The sequence below is a fragment of the Hypanus sabinus genome, chromosome 5 (genome assembly GCF_030144855.1).
Source record: "Hypanus sabinus isolate sHypSab1 chromosome 5, sHypSab1.hap1, whole genome shotgun sequence".
NCBI lineage: Eukaryota > Metazoa > Chordata > Chondrichthyes > Myliobatiformes > Dasyatidae > Hypanus > Hypanus sabinus.
This window is the reverse complement of record NC_082710.1, coordinates 184,168,863-184,195,239: the sequence shown is the minus strand read 5'-3', so window position 1 is coordinate 184,195,239 and position 26,377 is coordinate 184,168,863. Positions and strand designations below refer to the sequence as shown.

The window sequence follows — 26,377 nt, the reverse complement described above, 5'->3', positions numbered from 1 at the left end:
GCGGTCGGAATTCAACCCCAATCAGTGATGCTGCAAATGCCTCAAACTTCGACTATCCACATACCTCCCCAATAACATTGTACTACACCCTCGACTATCCACGTACCTCCCCAATAACATTGTACTACACCCTCGACTATCCACGTACCTTCCCAATAACATTGTACTACACCCTCGACTATCCACGTACCTCCCCAATAACATAGTTCATGTACCTGCACCCTCGACTATCCATGTACCTCCTCAATAACATTGTACTACACCCTCGACTATCCATGTACCTTCCCAATAACATTGTACTGCACCCTCGACTATCCACGTACTTCCCCAGTAACATTGTACTACACCCTCGACTATCCACGTACCTCCCCAATAACATAGTTCATGTACCTGCACCCTCGACTATCCATGTACCTCCTCAATAACATTGTACTATACCCTCGACTATCCACGTACCTCCCCAATAACATTGTACTACACCCTCGACTATCCACGTACCTCCCCAATAACATTGTACTACACCCTCGACTATCCAGGTACCTCCACAATAACATTGTACTACACCCTCGACTATCCACGTACCTCCCCAATAACATTGTACTACACCCTCGACTATCCATGTACCTCCCCAATAACATTGTACTACACCCTCGACTATCCACGTACCTCCCCAATAACATTGTACTACACCCTCGACTATCCACGTACCTCCCCAATAACATTGTACTACACCCTCGACTATCCACGTACCTCCCCAATAACATTGTACTACACCCTCGACTATCCACGTACCTCCCCAATAACATTGTACTACACCCTCGACTATCCACGTACCTCCTCAATAACATTGTACTACACCCTCGACTATCCACGTACCTCCTCAATAACATTGTACTACACCCTCGACTATCCATGTACCTCCCCAATAACATTGTACTACACCCTCGACTATCCACGTACCTCCACAATAACATTGTACCACACCCTCGACTATCCATGTACCTCCCCAATAACATTGTACTACACCCTCGACTATCCACGTACCTCCACAATAACATTGTACCACACCCTCGACTTTCCATGTACCTCCCCAATAACATTGTACCACACCCTCGACTATCCACGTACCTCCCCCAATAACATTGTACCACACCCTCGACTATCCACGTACCTCCCCCAATAACATTGTACTACACCCTCGACTATCCACGTACCTCCCCAATAACATTGTACTACACCTTCGACTATCCACGTACCTCCACAATACCCGATAATGTTGTTAATGTACCTGCACCCATCACATCTTGTGCCAGATTGCATGGTCTGGGTGTAGAATTTGTCCTCTGGTCGTTTTAAATCTTTTACCTATGAATTAATTAATATCACTTCATCTTTTTCATAACTAGATAGTGTCATAGAACAGAAACATGTCTTTGGTCCATTGAGTCCAAGCCAAACTCTCAGTCTGTTAGCCCTATCCGCCTGCACAGACCATAGTCCTCCATATCTTTCCCATCCATGTACATATCCAAATTTCTCTGAAATGTTGAAATCGATCTTGCATCCACCAGTTCCATCCAGAGCTCGTTCCACACTCACCACCGTCTGAGTGAAGAAGTTCCCTGTCATGTACCGCTTTAACATTTCACCCTTAACGCATGACCTTTAGGTCTAGCTTCACGCACCCTCAGTGGGAAATGCTGCTTGCATTGACCCTAATCCTCATGATCCTCCTATATTGTATGACGTGGTCCACCCTGTGTCGTGAACATGACTGTTCTACAGAAGCGGTTTGCTATTGCCTTCTTCTGGGCAGTGCCTTTACAAGACGGGTGACCCCAGCCATTACCAATACCCTTCAGAGACTGTCTGCCTGGTGTCAGTGGTTGCACAACCTGGTCGTGATATGCACCGGCTGCTCATACAACCATCTCCCTCGTGCTCCCATTCCTTCACATGACCCTGTTCCGGGGTTAAGCAGGGTTTACACCTTGCCGAAGGGTAGCAGAGGGACAGAGTACCTTTGGTATCACCACCCCAGCACTCATACCCATTCCTCATCTTTTCAGTATCCCTCCACTAAATCTCACTCATTTCCTTTCTCTCTGGGGTAGCTATTCAACCGTTCCCTGTAACCCTGGAAACATTCTCGTAAATGTTCTCCTCACTTTGTCCATCTTACTGATATATGTCCTGCAGGTAGGTGGACAGAACTGCACAAAATACTTCAAATTAGGCCTCGGCAGCCATTTATACAATTTCAACATAACATCCGAACTCCAGTACTCAATACTTTGATTTATGAAGGCCTGAGTGCCAAAGGCTCTCTTTGTATCCTCCAGTCTTCGGTTCCCTTTTACTGCGAAGGAGACAGTACAGTTACCTACCTACCCCACTCAGGATGTTATCCACCTCTGTGAGGTCATCTTTCCAGCCCACCGTCCCTCTCTAATTCAGATTCTCACATCCTCGAACGTTCTCCTAAATCTTCTCTGCACCCCTCCCAGCTGAATGGCTGCCGACCAAAACTATCCTCCAGATGCAATTCACTAACACCTTGTGCACATCCCAGATTGTTCAACGTCATTCCCAGTACACGCGTGTGAAGAAGAATGAAATAACTGTTACCCTGGAACTGAAACAGTACAAAAAGACACAATAAATATCAATACGTAAGACAGCTGATATACATAGATTGATTGACACGAGGCACAGGGGTGGTTGTACATGAAGTGACTGACAGGAAATGATATGGATGGAGGTGTGTGGCACAGTGCACACGACGTTCCACAGGGGTGTCTGTACATGAAGTGACTGACAGGAAATGATATGGATGGAGGTGTGTGGCACAGTGCACACGACGTTCCACAGGGGTGGTTGTACATGAAGTGACTGACAGGAAATGATATGGATGGAGGTGTGTGGCACAGTGCACACGACGTTCCACAGGGGTGTCTGTACATGAAGTGACTGACAGGAAATGATATGGATGGAGGTGTGTGGCACAGTACAGGGGTGCAGTACAGAGCATCACTGCTTGCTACGGACTCTGCAGACAGGAAGGCTGGACAATGGTGGTCAAAACTACCCAACGCATCTCCAGCACCAGCCTAGCCACCATCAAGGGTGCATACAGAGGAAGGTGCTGGAAAAGGGCCAGTAACAACAGGAAGGACCCCAACATCCAATTCCTCTACTCACTGACGAGACTGATGGTCTTTCTTCATCCTGTCAGCCTGTGACTCCATGCTCAAGGACCCATGTTCTGTATGTCCCTCTTATCCACAGCTCTCACCAGGGCCACAACACTCACTGTACACTGGTGTGACTTGTCAATCGCAACACCTGGTACACAATTTGAAACCCCTCAACCCCCAAACCCAGACTGCAGTGCAACCTGTTTTGGGGGAAGAGAGGGTCTCTCTGCTCAGGACAGTTCCTCACCCTCTGCATCTCTCATGACCCTTCCCATGTCTTTCATCCAGCAACCACTCCCGTCCCGTTCCCAGTGTGGCCAGGACCCAGGGGAATGTGAACAACAACTCCTCCTGTCCCATTCCCAGTGTGGCCAGGACCCAGGGGAATGTGAACAACTCCTTCTGTCCCATTCCCAGTGTGGCCAGGACCCACGGGATTGTGAACAACTCCTCCTGTCCCATTCCCAGTGGGGCCAGGACCCAAGGGAATGTGAACAACTCCTCCTGTCCCATTCCCAGAGTGGCCAGGACCCACGGGAATGTGAACAGAGACTCCTCCTGTCCCATTCCCAGTGTGGCCAAGGACCCAAGGGAATGTGAACAGAAACTCCTCCTGTCCCATTCCCAGTGTGGCCAGGACACAGGGGAATGTGAACAGTATCTCCTCCCGTCCCATTCCCAGTGTGGCCAGGACCGACGGGAATGTGAACAACTCCTCCCGTCCCATTCCCAGTGTGGCCAGGACCCACGGGAATGTGAATAGAAACTCCTCCCGTCCCATTCCCAGTCTGGCCAGGACCCAGGGGAATGTGAACAACTCCTCCTGTCCCATTCCCAGTGTGGCCAGGACCCACGGGAATGTGAACAACTCCTCCTGTCCCATTCCCTGTGTGGCCAGGACCCACGGGAATGTGAACAACAACTCCTCCCATCCCATTCCCAGTGTGGCCAGGATCCACGGGAATGTGAACAACAACTCCTCCCGTCCCATTCCCAGTGTGGCCTGGTCCCAGGGGAATGTGAGGCATCTCCTCCCATCCCATTCCCAGTGTGGCCAGGACCCACGGGAATGTGAATAACGACTCCTCCTGTCCCATTCCCAGTGTGGCCAGGACCCGCGGAAATGTGAACAACTCCTCCTGTCCCATTCCCTGTGTGGCCAGGACCCAAGGGAATGTGAACAACAACTCCTCCCATCCCATTCCCAGTGTGGCCAGGACCCACGGGAATGTGAGGCATCTCCTCCCATCCCATTCCCAGTGTGGCCAGGACCCACAGGAATGTGAACACCTCCCGTCCTATTCCCAGTGTGGCCAGGACCCACGGGAATGTGAACAACAACTCCTCCCATCCCATTCCCAGTGTGGCCAGGACCCACGGGAATGTGAACAACATCTCCTCCTGTCCCGTTCCCAGTGTGGCCAGAACCCACAGGAATGTGAGGCAACTCCTCCTGTCCCATTCCCAGTGTGGCCAGGACCCAGGGGAATGTGAGGCATCTCCTCCCATCCCATTCCCAGTGTGGCCAGGACCCACGGGAATGTGAACAACATCTCCTCCCGTCCCATTCCCAGTGAGGCCAGGACCCACGGGAATGTGAACAACATCTCCTCCCGTCCCATTCCCAATGTGGCCAGGACACAGGGGAATGTGAACAACTCCTCCCGTCCCATTCCCAGTGTGGCCAGGACCCAGGGGAATGTGAGGCATCTCCTCCCATCCCATTCCCAGTGTGGCCAGGACCCAGAGGAATGTGAACAACAACTCCTCCCGTCCCATTCCCAGTGTGGCCTGGTCCCAGAGGAATGTGAACAACAACTCCTCCCATCCCATTCCCAGTGTGGCCAGGACCCAGGGGAATGTGAGGCATCTCCTCCCATCCCATTCCCAGTGTGGCCAGGACCCAGAGGAATGTGAACAACAACTCCTCCTGTCCCATTCCCAGTGTGGCCAGGACCCACGGGAATGTGAACAACAACTCCTCCCGTCCCATTCCCAGTGTGGCCAGGACCCAGGGGAATGTGAGGCATCTCCTCCCATCCCATTCCCAGTGTGGCCAGGACCCACGGGAATGTGAACAACATCTCCTCCCGTCCCATTCCCAGTGTGGCCAGGACCCACGGGAATGTGAACATCTCCTCCTGTCCCGTTCCCAGTGTGGCCAGGACCCACGGGAATGTGAACAACAACTCCTCCCGCCCCATTCCCAGTGTGGCCAGGACCCACGGGAATGTGAACAACAATTCCTCCCGTCCCATTCCCAGTGTGGCCAGGACCCAGGGGAATGTGAACAACAACTCCTCCCGTCCCATTCCCAGTGTGGCCAGGACCCAGAGGAATGTGAACAACAACTCCTCCCGTCCCATTCCCAGTGTGGCCTGGTCCCAGAGGAATGTGAACAACAACTCCTCCCATCCCATTCCCAGTGTGGCCAGGACCCAGGGGAATGTGAGGCATCTCCTCCCATCCCATTCCCAGTGTGGCCAGGACCCAGAGGAATGTGAACAACAACTCCTCCTGTCCCATTCCCAGTGTGGCCAGGACCCACGGGAATGTGAACAACAACTCCTCCCGTCCCATTCCCAGTGTGGCCAGGACCCAGGGGAATGTGAACAGCTCCTCCCGTCCCATTCCCAGTGTGGCCAGGACCCAAGGGAATGTGAACAGAAACTCCTCCTGTCCCATTCCCAGTGTGGCCAGGACACAGGGGAATGTGAACAGTATCTCCTCCCGTCCCATTCCCAGTGTGGCCAGGACCGACGGGAATGTGAACAACTCCTCCCGTCCCATTCCCAGTGTGGCCAGGACCCACGGGAATGTGAATAGAAACTCCTCCCGTCCCATTCCCAGTCTGGCCAGGACCCAGGGGAATGTGAACAACTCCTCCTGTCCCATTCCCAGTGTGGCCAGGACCCACGGGAATGTGAACAGCTCCTCCCGTCCCATTCCCAGTGTGGCCAGGACCCAGGGGAATGTGAACACAACTCCTCACATCCCATTCCCAGTGTGGCCAGGACCCACGGGAATGTGAACAACTTCTCCCGTCCCATTCCCAGTGTGGCCTGGTCCCAGGGGAATGTGAGGCATCTCCTCCCATCCCATTCCCAGTGTGGCCAGGACCCAGGGGAATGTGAGGCATCTCCTCCCATCCCATTCCCAGTGTGGCCTGGACCCACGGGAATGTGAACAACTCCTCCCATCCCATTCCCAGTGTGGCCAGGACCCACGGGAATGTGAACAACTCCTGCCATCCCATTCCCAGTGTGGCCAGGACCCACGGGAATGTGAACAACAACTCCTCCCGTCCCATTCCCAGTGTGGCCAGGACCCACGGGAATGTGAACAACAACTCCTCCCATCCCATTCCCAGTGTGGCCAGGACCCACGGGAATGTGAACAACATCTCCTCCTGTCCCATTCCCAGTGTGGCCAGAACCCACAGGAATGTGAGGCAACTCCTCCTGTCCCATTCCCAGTGTGGCCAGGACCCAGGGGAATGTGAGGGATCTCCTCCCATCCCATTCCCAGTGTGGCCAGGACCCACGGGAATGTGAACAACATCTCCTCCCGTCCCATTCCCAGTGAGGCCAGGACCCACGGGAATGTGAACAACATCTCCTCCCGTCCCATTCCCAATGTGGCCAGGACCCAGGGGAATGTGAACAACTCCTCCCGTCCCATTCCCAGTGTGGCCAGGACCCAGGGGAATGTGAACAACTCCTCCCGTCCCATTCCCAGTGTGGCCAGGACCCAGGGGAATGTGAGGCATCTCCTCCCATCCCATTCCCAGTGTGGCCAGGACCCAGAGGAATGTGAACAACAACTCCTCCCGTCCCATTCCCAGTGTGGCCTGGTCCCAGAGGAATGTGAACAACAACTCCTCCCATCCCATTCCCAGTGTGGCCAGGACCCAGGGGAATGTGAGGCATCTCCTCCCATCCCATTCCCAGTGTGGCCAGGACCCAGAGGAATGTGAACAACAACTCCTCCTGTCCCATTCCCAGTGTGGCCAGGACCCACGGGAATGTGAACAACAACTCCTCCCGTCCCATTCCCAGTGTGGCCAGGACCCAGGGGAATGTGAGGCATCTCCTCCCATCCCATTCCCAGTGTGGCCAGGACCCACGGGAATGTGAACAACATCTCCTCCCGTCCCATTCCCAGTGTGGCCAGGACCCACGGGAATGTGAACATCTCCTCCTGTCCCGTTCCCAGTGTGGCCAGGACCCTCGGGAATGTGAACAACAACTCCTCCCGCCCCATTCCCAGTGTGGCCAGGACCCACAGGAATGTGAACAACAATTCCTCCCGTCCCATTCCCAGTGTGGCCAGGACCCAGGGGAATGTGAACAACAACTCCTCCCGTCCCATTCCCAGTGTGGCCAGGACCCACGGGAATGTGAGGCATCTCCTCCCATCCCATTCCCAGTGTGGCCAGGACCCAGAGGAATGTGAACAACAACTCCTCCCGTCCCATTCCCAGTGTGGCCTGGTCCCAGAGGAATGTGAACAACAACTCCTCCCATCCCATTCCCAGTGTGGCCAGGACCCAGGGGAATGTGAGGCATCTCCTCCCATCCCATTCCCAGTGTGGCCAGGACCCAGAGGAATGTGAACAACAACTCCTCCTGTCCCATTCCCAGTGTGGCCAGGACCCACGGGAATGTGAACAACAACTCCTCCCGTCCCATTCCCAGTGTGGCCAGGACCCAGGGGAATGTGAGGCATCTCCTCCCATCCCATTCCCAGAGTGGCCAGGACCCACGGGAATGTGAACAACATCTCCTCCCGTCCCATTCCCAGTGTGGCCAGGACCCACGGGAATGTGAACATCTCCTCCTGTCCCGTTCCCAGTGTGGCCAGGACCCACGGGAATGTGAACAACAACTCCTCCCGCCCCATTCCCAGTGTGGCCAGGACCCACGGGAATGTGAACAACAACTCCTCCCGTCCCATTCCCAGTGTGGCCAGGACCCAGGGGAATGTGAACAACAACTCCTCCCGTCCCATTCCCAGTGTGGCCAGGACCCACGGGAATGTGAACAACAACCCCTCCCATCCCATTCCCAGTGTGGCCAGGACCCAGGGGAATGTGAGGCATCTCCACCCATCCCATTCCCAGTGTGGCCAGGACCCACGGGAATGTGAACAACTCCTCCCATCCCATTCCCAGTGTGGCCAGGACCCACGGGAATGTGAACAACTTCTCCCGTCCCATTCCCAGTGTGGCCTGGTCCCAGGGGAATGTGAGGCAACTCCTCCCATCCCATTCCCAGTGTGGCCAGGACCCAGGGGAATGTGAACACATCTCCTCCTATCCCATTCCCAGTGTGGCCAGGACCCACGGGAATGTGAACACATCTCCTCCCATCCCATTCCCAGTGTGGCCAGGACCCAGGGGAATGTGAACAGCTCCTCCCGTCCCATTCCCAGTGTGGCCAGGACCCAGGGGAATGTGAACACATCTCCTCCCATCCCATTCCCAGTGTGGCCAGGACCCAGGGGAATGTGAACAACTCCTCCCATCCCATTCCCAGTGTGGCCAGGACCCACGGGAATGTGAACAACTTCTCCCGTCCCATTCCCAGTGTGGCCTGGTCCCAGGGGAATGTGAGGCATCTCCTCCCATCCCATTCCCAGTGTGGCCAGGACCCAGGGGAATGTGAGGCATCTCCTCCCATCCCATTCCCAGTGTGGCCTGGACCCACGGGAATGTGAACAACTCCTCCCATCCCATTCCCAGTGTGGCCAGGACCCACGGGAATGTGAACAACTCCTCCCATCCCATTCCCAGTGTGGCCTGGTCCCAGGGGAATGTGAACAACATCTCCTCCCGTCCCATTCCCAGTGTGGCCAGGACCCACGGGAATGTGAACAACTCCTCCCGTCCCATTCCCAGTGTGGCCTGGTCCCAGGGGAATGTGAACAACTCCTCCCGTCCCATTCCCAGTGTGGCCTGGTCCCAGGGGAATGTGAACAACAACTCCTCCCGTCCCATTCCCAGTGTGTCCAGGACCCACGGGAATGTGAACAACTCCTCCCGTCCCATTCCCAGTGTGGCCTGGTCCCAGGGGAATGTGAACAACATCTCCTCCCGTCCCATTCCCAGTGTGGCCAGGACCCAGGGGAATGTGAACAACTCCTCCCGTCCCATTCCCAGTGTGGCCTGGTCCCAGGGGAATGTGAACAACTCCTCCCGTCCCATTCCCAGTGTGGCCTGGTCCCAGGGGAATGTGAACAACAACTCCTCCTGTCCCATTCCCAGTGTGGCCTGGTCCCAGGGGAATGTGAACAACTCCTCCCGTCCCATTCCCAGTGTGGCCTGGACCCACGGGAATGTGAACAACTCCTCCCGTCCCATTCCCAGTGTGTCCAGGACCCAGGGGAATGTGAACAACAACTCCTCCCGTCCCATTCCCAGTGTGGCCAGGACCCACGGGAATGTGAACAACTCCTCCCATCCCATTCCCAGTGTGGCCTGGTCCCAGGGGAATGTGAACAACATCTCCTCCCGTCCCATTCCCAGTGTGGCCAGGACCCACGGGAATGTGAACAACTCCTCCCGTCCCATTCCCAGTGTGGCCTGGTCCCAGGGGAATGTGAACAACAACTCCTCCCGTCCCATTCCCAGTGTGTCCAGGTCCCAGGGGAATGTGAGGCATCTCCTCCCATCCCATTCCCAGTGTGGCCTGGTCCCAGGGGAATGTGAACAACAACTCCTCCCGTCCCATTCCCAGTGTGGCCTGGTCCCAGGGGAATGTGAACAACTCCTCCCGTCCCATTCCCAGTGTGGCCTGGTCCCAGGGGAATGTGAACAACAACTCCTCCCGTCCCATTCCCAGTGTGTCCAGGACCCAGGGGAATGTGAGGCATCTCCTCCCGTCCCATTCCCAGTGTGGCCTGGTCCCACGGGAATGTGAACAACTCCTCCCGTCCCATTCCCAGTGTGGCCTGGTCCCAGGGGAATGTGATCAACAACTCCTCCCGTCCCATTCCCAGTGTGGCCAGGACCCACGGGAATGTGAACAACTCCTCCCGTCCCATTCCCAGTGTGGCCTGGTCCCAGGGGAATGTGAACAACAACTCCTCCCGTCCCATTCCCAGTGTGTCCAGGACCCAGGGGAATGTGAGGCATCTCCTCCCATCCCATTCCCAGTGTGGCCTGGTCCCAGGGGAATGTGAACAACTCCTCCCGTCCCATTCCCAGTGTGGCCTGGTCCCAGGGGAATGTGAACAACTCCTCCCGTCCCATTCCCAGTGTGGCCTGGTCCCAGGGGAATGTGAACAACAACTCCTCCCGTCCCATTCCCAGTGTGTCCAGGACCCAGGGGAATGTGAGGCATCTCCTCCCGTCCCATTCCCAGTGTGGCCTGGTCCCAGGGGAATGTGAACAACAACTCCTCCTGTCCCATTCCCAGTGTGTCCAGGACCCAGGGGAATGTGAGGCATCTCCTCCCGTCCCATTCCCAGTGTGTCCAGGACCCAGGGGAATGTGAGGCATCATGGTGGTGGCTCAATCGCTCCACAATGCCACCAATCACCAATTGCAGTTCGAATCGTGCCCCCGCCTGTAGGTTTCCCCCGACCACCTGGGGTCCTTCCGTTTCCTCCCACATTCCGAAGCTGTACGGATCAAGGTTCGGAAGTGGCGGATGGGTGCAGGAGGCATGGCAACACAAGAATTGCATTTCAATGCATTTCACTGTATGTTCAATGTACCTGTGATGCGTAAAATTGGTTTTAATCTTATAAACCATCCTCTGAGGAAGAAATTTATCCCAATTGACACACACCTCATTCTCCAGTGAAAACATAGTCTCTGTCCCAATGTGAGGAAGGAAGCCATCATTCACCCCCCCAGACAAGGATGGGGGAGGCTGTTAGCCAACAAGACATAAAGCACAATTACACCATTCTGCCCATCCCTTCTAGTCCATCATGGCTGATTTATTTTCCCTCTCAACCCCATTCTCCTGCCTTCTCCCTGTAATCTTTGATGTCCTTACTAACCAAGAACCTAACAACCTCCACTTTAAACTCAACCTCACTGAGTAGTGTGTTCAGGGAGTTAGGTGCGAAGCTGAAGAGCAGGGCCTCCAGGGTAACAATCTCAGGATTGCTACCTGAGCCACGTGCGAGTGAGGCAAGGAACAGAAGGATTATACAGATTATTACGTGGCTGAGAGGATGGTGCAGGAGGGAGGGCTTCAGGTTTTTAGATAATTGGGCTTTGTTCCAGGGAAGGTGGGATCTGATTAGGTGGAGGATGAATGCGTGGCTGTGGGATTGGAGCAGGGGGCAGGGATTCAAGTTTCTGGATCATTGGGACCTCTTCTGGGGCAGGCGTGACCTGTTCAAGAAGGACGGGTTACACTTGAATCCTGGGGGGACCAATATCCTAGTGGGGAGGTTTGCTAGGACTACAGGGCAGACTTTAAACTAGTAAGATGGGGGGGGCGGGAATCAATTTGAGGAAACTATGGGAGAGGAGGTTAGTTCACCAGTAGAGCAAGTAAAGAGACAGTGTGTGAGGGAGGAAAGGCAGGTGATGGAGAAGGGATGCGCTCAGCCCGAAGATGTAGGGGAGAAGAAAGAAAAGGATAATAAATTTGAATGCATTGTTAGGGATGAAAAGAGAGGAGGAGGTGGAGAGTATCTTAAATGCATTTATTTTAATGCTAGGATCATTGTAAGAAAGGTGGATGAGCTTAAAGCGTGGATTGATACCTGGAATTATGATGTTGTAGCTATTAGTGAAACACGGTTGCAGGAAGGGTGTGATTGGCAACTAAATATTCCTGGATTTAGTTGCTTCAGGTGTGATAGAGTAGGAGGGGCCAGAGGAGGAGGTGTTGCATTGCTTGTCCGAGAAAATCTTATGGCGGTGCTTTGGAAGGATAGATTAGAGAGCTCCTCTGGGGAGGCCATTTGGGTGGAATTGAGAAATAGGACATGTGTAGTAACACTGATAGGAGTGTATTATAGGCCACCTAATGGGGAGTGTGAGTTGGAAGAGCAAATGTGTAAGGAGATAGCAGATATTTGTAGTAAACACAAGGTGGTGATTGTGGGAGATTTTAATTTTCCACACGTAGACTGGGAAGCTCATTCTGTAAAAGGGCTGGATGGTTTAGAGTTTGTGAAATGTGTGCAGGATAGTTTTTTGCAACAATACATAGAAGTACCAACTAGAGATGGGGCAGTGTTGGATCTCCTGTTAGGGAATGCGACAGGTCAGCTGACAGATGTATGTGTTGGGGAGCACTTCGGGTCCAGTGATCACAATAGCATTAGCTTCAATATAATTATGGAGAAGGACAGGACAGGACCTAGAGTTGAGATTTTTGATTGGAGAAAGGCTAACTTTGAGGAGATGCGAAGGGATTTAGAGAGAGTGGATTGGGTCAAGTTGTTTTATGGTAAGGATGTAATAGAGAAATGGAGGTCATTTAAGGGTGAAATTATGAGGGTACAGAATCTTTCTGTTCCTGTTAGGTTGAAAGGAAAGGTTAAAGGTTTGAAAGCACCATGGTTTTCAAGGGATATTAGAAATTTGGTTCGGAAAAAGAGGGATGTCTACAATAGATATAGGCAGCATGGAGTAAAGGAATTGCTCGAGGAATATAAAGAATGTAAAAGGAATCTTAAGAAAGAGATTAGAAAAGCTAAAAGAAGATACGAGGTTGGTTTGGCAAATAAGGTGAAAGTAAATCTGAAAGGTTTCTACAGTTATATTAAAAGCAAGAGGATAGTGAGGGATAAAATTGGCCCCTTAGAGAATCAGAGTGGTCAGCTATGTGTGGAGCCGTGGGAGATGGGAGAGATTTTGAACGATTTCTTCTCTTCGGTATTCACTAAGGAGAAGGATATTGAATTGTGTAAGGTGTGGGAAACAAGTAAGGAAGTTATGGAACCTATGACAATTAAAGAGGTGGAAGTACTGGCCCTTTTAAGAAATTTAAAAGTGGATAAATCTCAGGGTCCTGACAGGATATTCCCCAGGACCTTGAGGGAAGTTTGTGTAGAAATAGCAGGAGCTCTGACGGAGATCTTTAAGATGACATTAGAAACGGGGATTGTGCCGGAGGATTGGCGTATTGCTCATGTGGTTCCATTGTTTAAAAAAGGTTCTAGAAGTAAGCCTAGCAATTATAGACCTATCAGTTTGACATCAGTGGTGGGTAAATTAATGGAAAGTATTCTTAGAGATAGTATTAATAATTATCTGGATAGACAGGATCTGATTAGAAGTAGCCAGCATGGATTTGTGCCTGGAAGGTCATGTTTGACAAACCTTATTGAATTTTTTGAAGAAGTTACGAGGAATGTTGACGAGGGTAAGGCAGTGGATGTAGTCTATATGGACTTCAGCAAAGCCTTTGACAAAGTTCCACATGGAAGGTTAGTTAAGAAGGTTCAGTTGTTAGGTATTAATGCTGGAGTAATAAAATGGATTCAACAGTGGCGAGATGGGAGATGCCAGAGAGTAGTGGTGGATAATTGTTTATTGGGATGGAGGCCGATGACTAGCGGGGTGCCTCAGGGATCTGTTTTGGGCCCAATGTTGTTTGTAATATACATAAATGATCTAGATGATGGGGTGGTAAATTGGATTAGTAAGTATGCCGATGATACTAAGGTAGGAGGTGTTGTGGATAATGAGGTGGGTTTTCAAAGCTTGCAAGGAGATTTATGCCGGTTAGAAGAATGGGCTGAATGTTGGCAGATGGAGTTCAATGCTGAGAGATTTGAGGTTCTACATTTTGGCAGGAATAATCCAAATAGAACATACAGGGTAAATGGTAGGGCATCGAGGAATGCAGAGGAACAGAGAGATCGAGGAATAACAGTGCATAGTTCTCTGAAGGTGGAGTCTCATGTAGATAGGGTGGTGAAGAGGGCTTTTGGAACGCTGGCCTTTATAAATCAAAGCATTGAGTACAGAAGTTGGGATGTAATGTTAAAATTGTACAAGGCATTGGTAAGGCCAAATTTGGAATATTGTGTACAGTTCTGGTCACCGAATTATAGGAAAGATATCAATAAATTAGAGAGAGTGCACAGACGATTTACTAGGATGTTACCTGGGTTTCAGCATTTAAGTTACAGAGAAAGGTTGAACAAGTTCGGTCTCTATTCATTTGAGCGTAGAAGGTTGAGGGGGGATTTGATCGAGGTATTTAAAATTTTGAGAGGGATAGATAGAGTTGACGTGAATAGGCTGTTTCCATTGAGAGTAGGGGAGATTCAAACGAGAGGACATGATTTGAGAGTTAGGGGGCAGAAGTTTAAGGGAAACACGAGGGGGTATTTCTTTACTCAGAGAGTGATAGCTGTGTGGAATGAGCTTCCTGTAGAAGTAGTAGAGGCCAGTTCAGTTGTGTCATTTAAGGTAAAATTGGATAGGTATATGGACAGGAAAGGAGTGGAGGGTTATGGGCTGAGTGCAGGTAGGTGGGACTAGGTGAGATTAAGAGTTCGGCACGGACTAGGAGGGCCGAGATGGCCTGTTTGTGATTGTTATATGGTTATATGGTTTATATGTTCCGAAGGGACGGTTTACACCTGAACTGGAGTGATACTAACATTCTTGCAGGGAAGTTTGCTAGTGCTTCTCAGGGGGGTTTAAACTAAATTTGCAGGGAGCGGGGATCCAGAATGTGAGAGAGGATAGCGAGAGGAAGAATAAAGGACAGGTGGGGACGACACGGTTCCAGAATATTAAGTGTGTAGTAGAGAAAGGTGAGGCGGAACAAGTGATAAGGAGGACACATGTACAGAGGGATGGTCAGACGGAACATGGAGTTAAATGTGCTGAAAGAATAAGTAAATTTGGAAAGGACAACAAAATTCAAGGGGCATATAGCCCGAATGGAGTTCGGGGAGCTGGGTTAAGCACAATAGGCAGCGATTTAAACAGAGAGAGGAGAAATGGGCTAAAAATTCTATATCTGAATGCACGAAGTGTCAGAAATAAGGCGGATGAGCTTGAAGCCCAGGTGCGAATGGATAACTATGATGTTGTTGGGATAACAGAGACATGGCTGCAGGGAGATCAGACCTGGGAAATGAATGTACAAGGGTATACGTGCTATCGTAGGGACAGAAATGTGGGCAGAGGGGTGGGATGGCTCTGTTGGTGAGGAATGAGATTCAGTCCTTTGCAAGGGGGGGACATGGGATCAGGAGAAGTGGAGTCTGTGTGGATAGAATTGAGGAACAGTAAGGGCAAAAGGACCCTTATGGGTGTTGTCTACAGGCCACCAAACAGTAGCATGGATATTGGGTGCAAGTTGAATAGGGAGTTAACATTGGCATGTGGCAAAGGTAATGTCGCAGTAGTTATGGGGGATTTCAACATGCAGGCGAACTGGGAGAATCAGGTTGGAGCTGGACCCCAGGATAGGGAGTTTGTAGAGTGCCTACGGGACGCATTCTTGGAACAGCTTGTACGAGAGCTGACCAGGGACAAGGCTATTCTGGATTTAGTCTTGTGTATTAAACTGGATTTGATAAGCGATCTTGAAGTAAAGGAGCCATTAAGAGGTAGTGACCACAATATGATAAGTTTTTATCTGCAATTTGAGAAGGATAAGGGCAGATTGGAGGTGTCAGTGTTGCAGTTGAACAAAGGAGACTATGGAGCCATGAGAGAGGAGTTGGCCAAAGTTAACTGGACAGATATCCTAGCAGAAAAGACAGTGGAACAGCAATGGCAGGGATTCTTGGGAATAATGCACAAGGTGCAAAATCAGTTCATCTCCTGGAGAAGGAAGGATTCAAAGGGGGTAAAGGGGCCACAGTGGATGACAAAGGAAGTCGGAGATAGCATAGCATTAAAAAAAAAGGAAATATGACAGAGCTAAGGTGAATGGGTGGACAGATGATTGGGAAATTTTTAAGGACCAACAGAACTTAACTAAAAATACGGGGAATACGGGGAGAAAAAATGAGTTACGAACGCAAGCTAGCCAGGGATATAAAGGAGGATAGCAAAAGCTTTTTTAGGTATGTGAAGAGAAAGAAGTTAGTTAAGAACAATGTTGGGCCCTTGAAGAATGAATTGAGTGAAATTGTTATGGGAAACAGAGAAATGGCAGAAGAATTTAATAAGTACTTTAGATCTGTCTTCTCTAGGGAAGACACAAGCAATCTCCCAGATGTATGGATGGGCCAAGGACATAGGGTAACAGAGGAAATGAAACAGATTGACATTAGGAAGGAAATGGTGATGAGTAGACTGATGGGTCTGAAGGCTGACAAATCCCCAGGTCCAGATGGTCTGCAACCTAGAATGGAGGTGGCCCCGGAAATTGCGGATGCACTGGTAATCATTTTCCAATGTTCCTTAGATTCAGGATCAGTTCCTGAGGATTGGAGAATGGCTAATGTTATCCCACTTTTTAAGAAAGGAGGGAGGGAGAAAATGGAGAACTATCGTCCTGTAAGCCTAACATCAGTAGTGGGGAAGATGCTAGAGTCCACTATTAAAGATGAAATAGTGGCATATCTAGATAGCAGTGATAGGATTGGGCCGAGCCAGCATGGATTTACCAAGGGCAAATCATGCTTGACTAATCTATTGGAGTTTTTCGACGATGAAACCAGGAAGTTAGACAAGGGAGATCCAGTGGATGTAGTGTACCTCGATCTTCAGAAGGCATTTGATAAGGTCCCACATAGGAGATTGGTGGGTAAAATCAGAGCTCATGGCATTGGGGGGAAGATATTGACATGGATAGAAAACTGGTTGGCAGATAGAAAGCAAAGGGTAGTGGTGAATGGGAGTTTCTCGGAATGGTAGGTGGTGACTAGTGGGGTGCCACAGGGCTCGGTATTGGGACCACAGCTGTTTACGATTTACATCAACGATTTAGGTGAAGGCATTGAGAATAACATCAGCAAGTTTGCTGATGATACTAAGCTGGGTGGCAGTGTGACATGTGATGAGGATGTTAGGAGAATTCAGGGTGACTTGGATAGGCTGGGTGAGTGGGCAGACACTTGGCAGATGACATTTAATGTGAATAAGTGCGAGGTTATCCACTTTGGGAGTAAGAACAGGAAGGCAGATTATTATCTGAATGGTGTAGAGTTGGGTAAGGGAGAAATACAAAGAGATCTAGGAGTCCTTGTTCATCAGTCACTGAAGGTGAATGAGCAAGTGCAACAGACAGTGAAGAGGGCAAATGGAATGTTGGCCTTTATTACAAAGGGAATTGAGTACAAGAGCAAGGAAATCCTTTTGCATTTGTACAGAGCCCTGGTGAGACCACACCTGAAGTATTGTGTGCAGTTTTGGTCTCCAGGGTTAAGGAAGGACATCCTGGCTGTAGAGGAAGTGCAGCGTAGATTCACAAGGTTAATTCCTGGGATGTCAGGACTGTCTTACGCAGAGAGGTTAGAGAGACTGGGCTTGTACACGCTGGAATTAAGGAGGTTGAGAGGGGATCTGATTGCAACTTATAAGATTATTAAGGGATTGGACAAGATAGAGGCAGGAAATATGTTCCAGATGCTGGGAGAGTCCAATACCAGAGGGCATGGTTTGAGAATAAGGGGTAGGTCATTTAGGACAGAGTTAAGGAGAAACTTCTTCTCCCAGAGAGTTGTGGGTGTCTGGAATGCACTGCCTCGGAAGGCAGTGGAGGCCAATTCTCTGGATGCTTTCAAGAAGGAGCTAGATAGATATCTGATGGATAGGGGAATCAAGGGATATGGGGACAAGGCAGGAACCGGGCATTGATAGTAGATGATCAGCCATGATCTCAGAATGGCGGTGCAGGCTGGAAGGGCCGAGTGGTCTACTTCTGCACTTATTGTCTATAAATCTACCCAGTGACTTGGCCTCCTCAGCTGTCTGTGACTATGAATTCCACACACTCACCACCCTCTGGCTAAAGGAATTTCTGTTCCAAATGGACGTCTCTCTATTCTGAGGCTGGTTCCTCTGGTCCTGGACTCCCCCCTCTATAGGAAACATCCTCTCAACATCCACTCTGTCAAGGCCTTACAATATTTGACAGGTTTCAATAACATTGGGCCCTCACACCAACTCCCTTCCTCTCTTTCATTAAGAGAGGGATGTCACATCCCTCAGTCGCACTGGAGCCAACATTGATCACAGCTTGCGAGGAGGGATTCCCAACCCCTCTTGCCCCATTGCATGGCAATGTGTCTCTGCGTTTCAGTCCCAAATCCTGGCTAGGAATCTCGCACCTGCACCCACCCACTCCTGGATAAACAGTCTATGAAAGCTTGCAAAGATCTGGAGCAGGGCTGTAGATGGGAGATGGAATTGAAGTGTTGCACTTTGGGAGAACAAGCCAGGGTAGGACATTCATCCTGGTCTCACTCTCCCAGAAGGGGTGACCCTTCAGCACTGACGTCTCTCTCTGCTTTTCTCTTCGCCCACAGTGGAAGACCTCGAGCGGAACGACGGCTCTCCAGAGAGACCGTACTACATGTCCAAAGCCCTGATGAAGATCTTGAACAAGAAGAACAAGGCCCCGAAGGAGGAGAAGAAATAACCCCCCCCCCCAACCCTCTTACCACCCCCACATTTAAGAAATTACACACAGAGCAATTAGCCGGTGACTGCCTCAGCCTTTCGGGGGGAGGGGGAAGAAAGGGGCAGGAGGTACTTATGGATACGTTTTCTGATAGAATTCTCCCTCCCCCCCACCCCCCCACCCCATGTCCATGTTGCACACTGACCTGGTGAGACTGAGTAACTTTGTACAGATGAAGCGCACCCATTTCTCGTTTGCAATCCAGTCTGTAGAATATGAAACTGCCCCATCACCCCTATTGGGGCAAAGGCTGTTGATAGCAGCTCGCCGGAGTCCTCTGTCCTGATCCAGTCTTCCAAGTTGACTCCAAGAGTACCCCTTCCCTTCCTCTTCCACGGATGAAGTCTTTGGGGTATCTTGGTTTTTACGGGATGGGGTTGCTGGCCCCATGTCCAATCCTCCTGCTCTCTCAAACTGGGCTTGGGACCAACCACGGTCGAGCTGAAGGAAGTGTCTGGGGAATTTCCAAAATTGGCCACGCACTTCCATCTTACCCCCTACCCTGCCCAGTACCTTGGGACACCCCGCTGCACCTTATTGACCATGTGGGAAGGGGTCTGTGAAGCCTTCAGTCCAGACTGGTCTCAATGAGCCCTGAATAGACGGGGAGTGGTGGGTGAAGGGGGAATATTGCACTTTTCGTGATTTGTGCCTTTAAACTGATGTTATTTCAAAAAAGAAAAATGAATGTGATAATAGATGTACTGGATTTTAAATTAAATGACACTATTTACATTTTTAATCATTAAATCTATCCCAATGGGATGATACTCAGGAATACTTGTCTTTGAAGTCTGCTTAACCTTTAGCTCAAGATGGTGCCTTTCCAATTTTGTCTGCTGCTTAAATGGTTGACAAAACATTGGGTTCAGTTGCCAAGATAAACTCTGGGGCCTGGGGCCAGTCGCCTCGATTCAGCCTGTACCCGATCTTACCGATTCAGCACATTCCAAAACAGCAGGATCATCGCTTCCAGACGCCCTGGGGCCTGGGGCCAGCTGCCTCGATTCAGCCTGTACCCGATCTTACCGATTCAGCACATTCCAAAACAGCAGGATCATCGCTTCCAGACGCCCTGGGGCCTGGGGCCAGCTGCCTCGATTCAGCCTGTGCCGGATCTTACCGATTCAGCACATTCCAAAACAGCAGGATCATCGCTTCCAGACGCCCTGGGGCCTGGGGCCAGCTGCCTCGATTCAGCCTGTACCCGATCTTACCGATTCAGCACATTCCAAAACAGCAGGATCATCGCTTCCAGACGCCCTGGGGCCTGGGGCCAGCTGCCTCGATTCAGCCTGTGCTGGATCTTTCCGATTCAGCACAGTCCAAAACAGCAGGATCATCACTTCCACATGCCCTGGGGCCTGGGGCCAGTCGCCTCGATTCAGCCTGTGCCGGATCTTACCGATTCGGCCAGCACTTGAACCGATCGCTCTTGGCGATGGGCCCGTGGCCTCGCCCTGCCTTGCCTCAGTTCCGCCACAACAAATTGCCTGCAAGCCCAAAGGGAAGTTACAGACTACTGTTTACGATGATCATTTGCCAGAAAAAGAGTGATTAGCAAAGTGTTTAGCTGTTTTCCTAGTTTCATTAGTCATCAATCAGATGTTGCTGAAATTCACAGGCACCATCTTAAACCAGAAGCCAGTCCCTCCCTCACCCCCTCTCTCCCCTCACTCTCCTCCTCTACACCCTCTGCCTTCCTCCCCCCCACCACTCTCTCCACTTCTCTAACCACCCTCTCTCCCCCCCAAACTGTCCCTCACCCCTTCATGCCCTTTCTGCCCCTCTACCTCTCTGCCCACCACTGTCCCATCCCTCAACACATCTCTCCCCCACTCTCTCCCACTCGTGCCCTCTCCCCTACAATGTCCCATTTCGCTCTTCCCACCTCCCCTGCTCTCTCCCCTACCCGTCAACTACCCCTCACCTTTCCCACATTCTCCCTGTCTACCCCCTTCCCTCGACCTCTCTACCCACCTCACCCCATTCCCCACTCCCTCCCTCCCTCCCTTTCCCAGTCTCTCCCCTCCTTTCCAATTCTCTCAGCCACTTTACCCACATCACCCCTCTGTCCCCATCTTCTCACCTCTTTCGCCACACTCTCCCTTTTATGCCTTCTCTTCCCATCTCGGCCACTTTGCCCTCTCTCCACTCTCCTCACCTCTCTTTCCCTTTCCCTACCTCTCACCTCCCTCCCAGCTCTTCCAACCTCTCACTCCTCTCTTCCCTCTTTCCCCATCCCCTTCTCTCACCTTTGCCCCACTCACCCCTCCTCTCTCATCCCTTCTTCCTCTCTACCCCTCACTCATTTCACCCTCTCTCCACACCTCTTCTCCTCTCCCCTGTACACTTCCTCCTACTCTCTCCCACCACTGCCCACTAATCACCCGTCTCCCTACTCTATCCCCTGTTTCTGCACACCTCTTCATACCCCCTCTTACCTCACTCCCTCAACTGCTCTTGCCATTTCTCACCACCTTTCCCTCGCCCCCTTTCTCCCCACCAGCTCCTCCCTACCTATCACCCTTTTCCCTCTTTCCCACTCTTACCCCCACTCCCCCACCAGCACCCCAACTCTCTCTTCCCCTCTCCCTACACCTCCACGACCCCTCTACCCCCTCTCCCCACACCTCTCACCTTCCACGACCCCTCTACCACCTCTACAAGGGTATTAGGACCCTGACGACAGTTATATACAGGAAATCGAAAAGGCGTGTCAACAGGGCACTGTTTTGATAGTCATGATAGATTTTAACATGCACATCTCCCCCTCGCCCCCTAGCTGCACTTTACCCACCTCTCCCCCTTCCCTCCGACTTTGCCCTTTCCCCTCTCTCCTTCCTTCCGACTCTGCCCTTTCCCCTCTCCCCTTCCCTCTGCCTCTGCCCTTTCCCCTCTCCCCCTTCCCTCCGACTCTGCCCCTTCCCCCTCCCCTTCGACTCTGCCCTTCCCCTCTCCCCCTTCCCCCTGACTCTGCCCTTTCCCCTCTCCCCTTCCCTCCGAATCTGCCCTTTCCCCTCTCCCTCTCATCTCTCCCTCCATTTCCCCTCTCATTTCTCCCACTGTCACCCTTCCCCCTCTTCCTCCCCCCTTCTCCCACTCTCCCCCTCCACTCTCCCCTTCTGTACCATTCCCCCACACTCCCCCCTTCACCTCTCCCACTTCTCCCTCTCCAACCTTCTCCCCTTTCCCCCTCTCCACACTTCCCCACCTCTCCCACTGCCCCTATCTCTCTCTCTTTACCCCCCTCCCCCTCTCTTTAAGAATAGGATGAGTCGGCCATCTGGCCCATTGAGCCTGCTCTACCATTCAATAAGACCATGGCTGATCTGGCCACGGTCTCATCTCCACCTACCTGCCTTTTCCCCAGAAACCTTAATTCCCCCACTATGCAAAAACCTATTCAACTTGGTCTTAAATATCTTGACTAAGGTAGATCCACTGCTTCCCTGGGCAGAGAATTCCACAGATTCACCACTCCGTGGGAAAAGCCGTTCCTCCTCATCTCCGTCCCAAGTTTACTCCTCCGAATCTTGAGCCAATCTACAGAGTTGTTCCTCTAAATTCAATTCGAGTTCAATTCTCATTTGATAATACATGAGTTCTCATGAACACAGGCAAATGAGACAGTGTTACTACAGGGTCAGGGTGCTAAAAACACAGTACAGTCACTCACAGCATGTCCTGATGCCCAGCCCTTGCCCATACAAACCCATATAGAATACAACTATGCAGAATATGCATTTATATAATCCCTTGTCAGGAAGGTGTGGTCAGGTTCAATCACTCAGCATCCAGGAGGAGGTAGTAAATCGGGTCAGACTTTTGCTTTGTGGGAGAAGCCAGGGAGTGGTAGGAGATGGTTTCTGTTCTGACTGAGGGCCTGTGAGAGGTAAATGCAAGCAGGCTTTTCCACTGAGATTGGGTGGGACTACAACCAGAGGTCAGGGGTTAAGGGTGAAAGGTGAAAAATTTAAGGGAAACATGAGGGGAGACTTCTTCACTCATTTCACACTGAGTGTGGAATGAGCTTCCAATACAAATGGTCCATGCAAGCTCAGTTTCAACATCTAAACGATGGTTGGAGTATGGATGGGCTATGGACCAGGTGCAGGTCAATGAGAGTTGGACTAGAAATGCCACCGTTCCTCCTTTTCCCCCTCCCTCTGTGTCACGTCTAAAACAACTGAACCCCAGAATAATTAACTGCCAGCTCTGACCCTCCAGCAACCAAGTCTTACTCGTGCCTGGACGTTATGATTCCAGGTGTTGATCCATGCCCCGAGCTCGCCCGCCTTTCCCACCAGACCTCTTGCATTGAAATGTGTACAGCTCAGAACTCCAGCAGCACCATGCTCAAACTTTTGGCTTCCAACTTTGTCTGAGGTCTGACCAACATCTGTCTCCACATCCTCTCCACTAACTGTTCTGGTGCTCCGATTTAAACCCCGCCATCAACCCCACCACGCCAGTGAGTGAGTGGGCCAGTAAAGGAGTGGAGCTTTGAGGCTTTGACTCGGGGAACGGCCTTGTGAGGAAAGTGGGCGTCTTTGGCTCGAGAGTCTTCGGCGAGGAGGCTGAGGGAGGAGACAGTGGGGAGGGTGAGAGGTGGTGAAGAAATGACAGATTCAGTGTGATGCTTGCCTGATGTGGGAGGTCAGGGACACTGACGGTGACTCCGGCTGCTACAACTGTGAAAAGTGTGTCCAGGTTCAGCTCCTGAAGGAACGTGTTGGGGCACCGGAGGGGCAACTGGATGACCTCAGGTTCATCTGGGAAAACGAGTTTTCTGGACAGGACCTACAGTGAGATTGTTACTCCGAAGATACCGGTGGAAAGAATGGGAGCAACGATGAGAAAGGGATGGGAGCTGAAGGTATAGGAGACCCCGGGGGATGTGCCACTTGAAAACAGGTTCACCCTCTTTGAAGCTGTTGGGACAGAAGACACTGCCAGTCTTCGAGGCGGACAGGTCTGCAAGTTAAAAATCGGCACTGAAGCAAAGCAGAGGAAACAAACGACAGGCAGAGCCGTGGTAGAAAGGGACTCCATAGTGAGAGGTACAGAAAAGGGGTTTCTGCAGCCACAGACGGGATTTAAGGATGGTGTTCTTCCAGTTCCTCGTGCTGGAGAGGGCAGGAACAGGGAGATAAGGGATCTGAATGTGTGGCTGAGGAGCTGGTGCAGGAAGCAGGGTTTCAGATTCTTGGACCACTGGGATCTGTTTTGGGGTAGGGATGAATTGTACAAAAGGGACGGGTTGCACCTTAACAGGCGGGGGACCAGCATTCTGGCAGGCAGGTTTGCCACTGCTACAGGGGTATGTTTAAACTAATAAGTTGGGGGGGGGGAGGCGGGGAGGAGACAAACTGGAAATATAAGGATGGAATTAAAGGAAAAGAGAGAATAAGAAGAGTTAAGAAAGACAAGAGAATTGACGGGGCAGAAAGCTCAGGAAGGGATCGGAAAGTATGGCCAAGTGCAATAGGGACGAATGTGAGAAACGAGGGGAGTAATGGATTAAAAGTATTATATATAAATGCCCAAAGTATAAGAAATAAAGTGGATGAGCTTGAGGCTCAGTTGGAAATTGGCAAGTATGATGTTGTAGAAATAACAGAGACATGGCTGCAAGAGGACCAGGGCTGGGAAATGAATATTCAAGGGTATACGTCCTATCGAAAGGACAGACAGGTGGGCAGAGGGAGTGGGGTGGCTCTGCTGGTGAGGAATGAAGTTCAATCCCTTGAGAGGGGTGACATAGAATCAGGAGATGTGGAGTCAGTATGGATAGAACTGAGAAATTGTAAGGGCAAAAAGAACCCAATGGGAGTTATCTACAGGCCCACAAATAGTGGTCTGGATATAGGGTGCAAGTTGAATCAAGAGCTAAAATTAGCATGTCATAAAGGTAACGCTACAGTTGTCATGGGCTATTTCAACATGCAGGTAGACTGGGAAAATCAGGTCAGTACTGGACCCCAAGAAAGGGAGTTTGTGGAGAGCTTCTGAGATGGATTCTTAGAGCAGCTTGTACTGGAGCCTACCAGGGAGAAGGCAATTCTGGATCTCGTGTTGTGTAATGAACCAGATTTGATAAGGGAACTCAAGGTAAAGAAGCCATTAGGAGGTAGTGATCATATTATGATAAGTTTTAATCTACAATTCGAGAGGGAGAAGGGAAAATTGGAAGTGTCAGTATTACAGTTGAACAAAGGGGACTATGGAGCCACAAGGGAGGAACTGGCCAAAGTTGACTGGAAGGATACCCTAGCCAGAATGGCAGTGGAACAACAATGGCGGGTATTTCTGGGAATAATACAGAAGGTGCAGGATCAGTTCATTCCAAAGAGGAAGAAAGATTCTAAGGGGAGTAGGGGGCGACCGTGGCTGACAAGGGAAGTAAAGGACAGTATAAAAATAAAAGAGAAGTATAACATAGCATAGATGAGCGGGAAGCCAGAGGATTGGGAAACTTTTAAAGAGCGACAGAAGATAACTAAAAAGGCAATATGGGGGAAAAAGATAAGGTATGAAGGTAAGCTAGCCAGGAATATAAAGGAGGATAGTAAAAGCTTCTTTAGGTATGTGAAGAGGAAAAGATTAGTTAAGACCAAAGTTAGGCCCTTGAAGGCAGAAATGGGTGAATTTATTATGGAGAACAAGGAAATGGCAGACGAGTTGAACAGGTACTTTGGATCTGTCTTCACTAGGGAAGACACAAACAATCTTCCAGATGTAATAGTGGCCAGAGGACCTAGGGTAATGGAGGAACTGAAGGATACTCACATTAGGCAGAAAATGATGTCGGGTAGATTGATGGGACTGAAGGCTGATAAATCCTCAGGGCCTGATGGTCTGCGTCCCAGGGTACTTAAAGAGGTGGTTCTAGAAACTGTTGATGCATTGGTAATCATTTTCCAATGTTCTATAGATTCAGGATCAGCTCCTGAGGATTGGAGGATAGCTAATCTGGTCCCACTTTTTAAGAAAGGAGGGAGAGAGAGAAAAGGGGGAATTATAGACCAGTTAGCCTGACATCAGTGGTGGGAAAGATGCTGGAGTCAATCATAAAAGATGAAATAACGGCACATTTGGATAACAGTAACAGGATTGGCCAAGTCAGCATGGATTTATGAAGGGAAAATCGTGCTTGACTAATCTTCTGGAGTTTTTTGAGGATGTAACTATGAAAATGGACAAGGGAGACCCAGTGGATGTAGTGTACCTGGACTTTCAGAAAGCCTTTGATAAGGTCCCACATAGATTAGTGGACAAAATTAGGGCACATGGTATTGGGGCAGAGTATGACATGGATAGAAAATTGGTTGGCAGACAGGAAACAAAGAGTAGGGATTAACGGGTCCTTTTCAGAATGGCAGGCAGTGACTAGTGGGGTACTGCAAGGCTCGGTGCTGGGACCGCAGCTGTTTACAATATACGTTAATGATTTAGATGAAAGAATTAGATGAAAGCAACATTAGCAAATTTGCAGATGACACAAAGCTGGGTGGCAGTGTGAAATATGAGGAGGATGTTAGGAGAATGCTGGGTGACTTGGACAGTTTGGGTGAGTGGGAAGATGCATGGTAGATGCAGTTTAAT

At 50.6% G+C, this 26,377-nt stretch overlaps 1 protein-coding gene across 1 annotated transcript in view; it reads left to right on the top strand.

Moving 5' to 3' along the window:
• The window catches only part of slc44a4 (solute carrier family 44 member 4), a 156,872-nt gene extending 137,325 nt beyond the window's left edge, over positions 1-19,547 (top strand). Inside the window, exon 22 of the mRNA XM_059971111.1 lies at positions 18,615-19,547. Within this exon, the coding sequence (XP_059827094.1) occupies positions 18,615-18,727 (113 nt within the window). The 3' untranslated portion in view covers positions 18,728-19,547. The remainder of the gene's footprint in view (positions 1-18,614) is intronic.
• Positions 19,548-26,377: the final 6,830 nt, after the last annotated feature.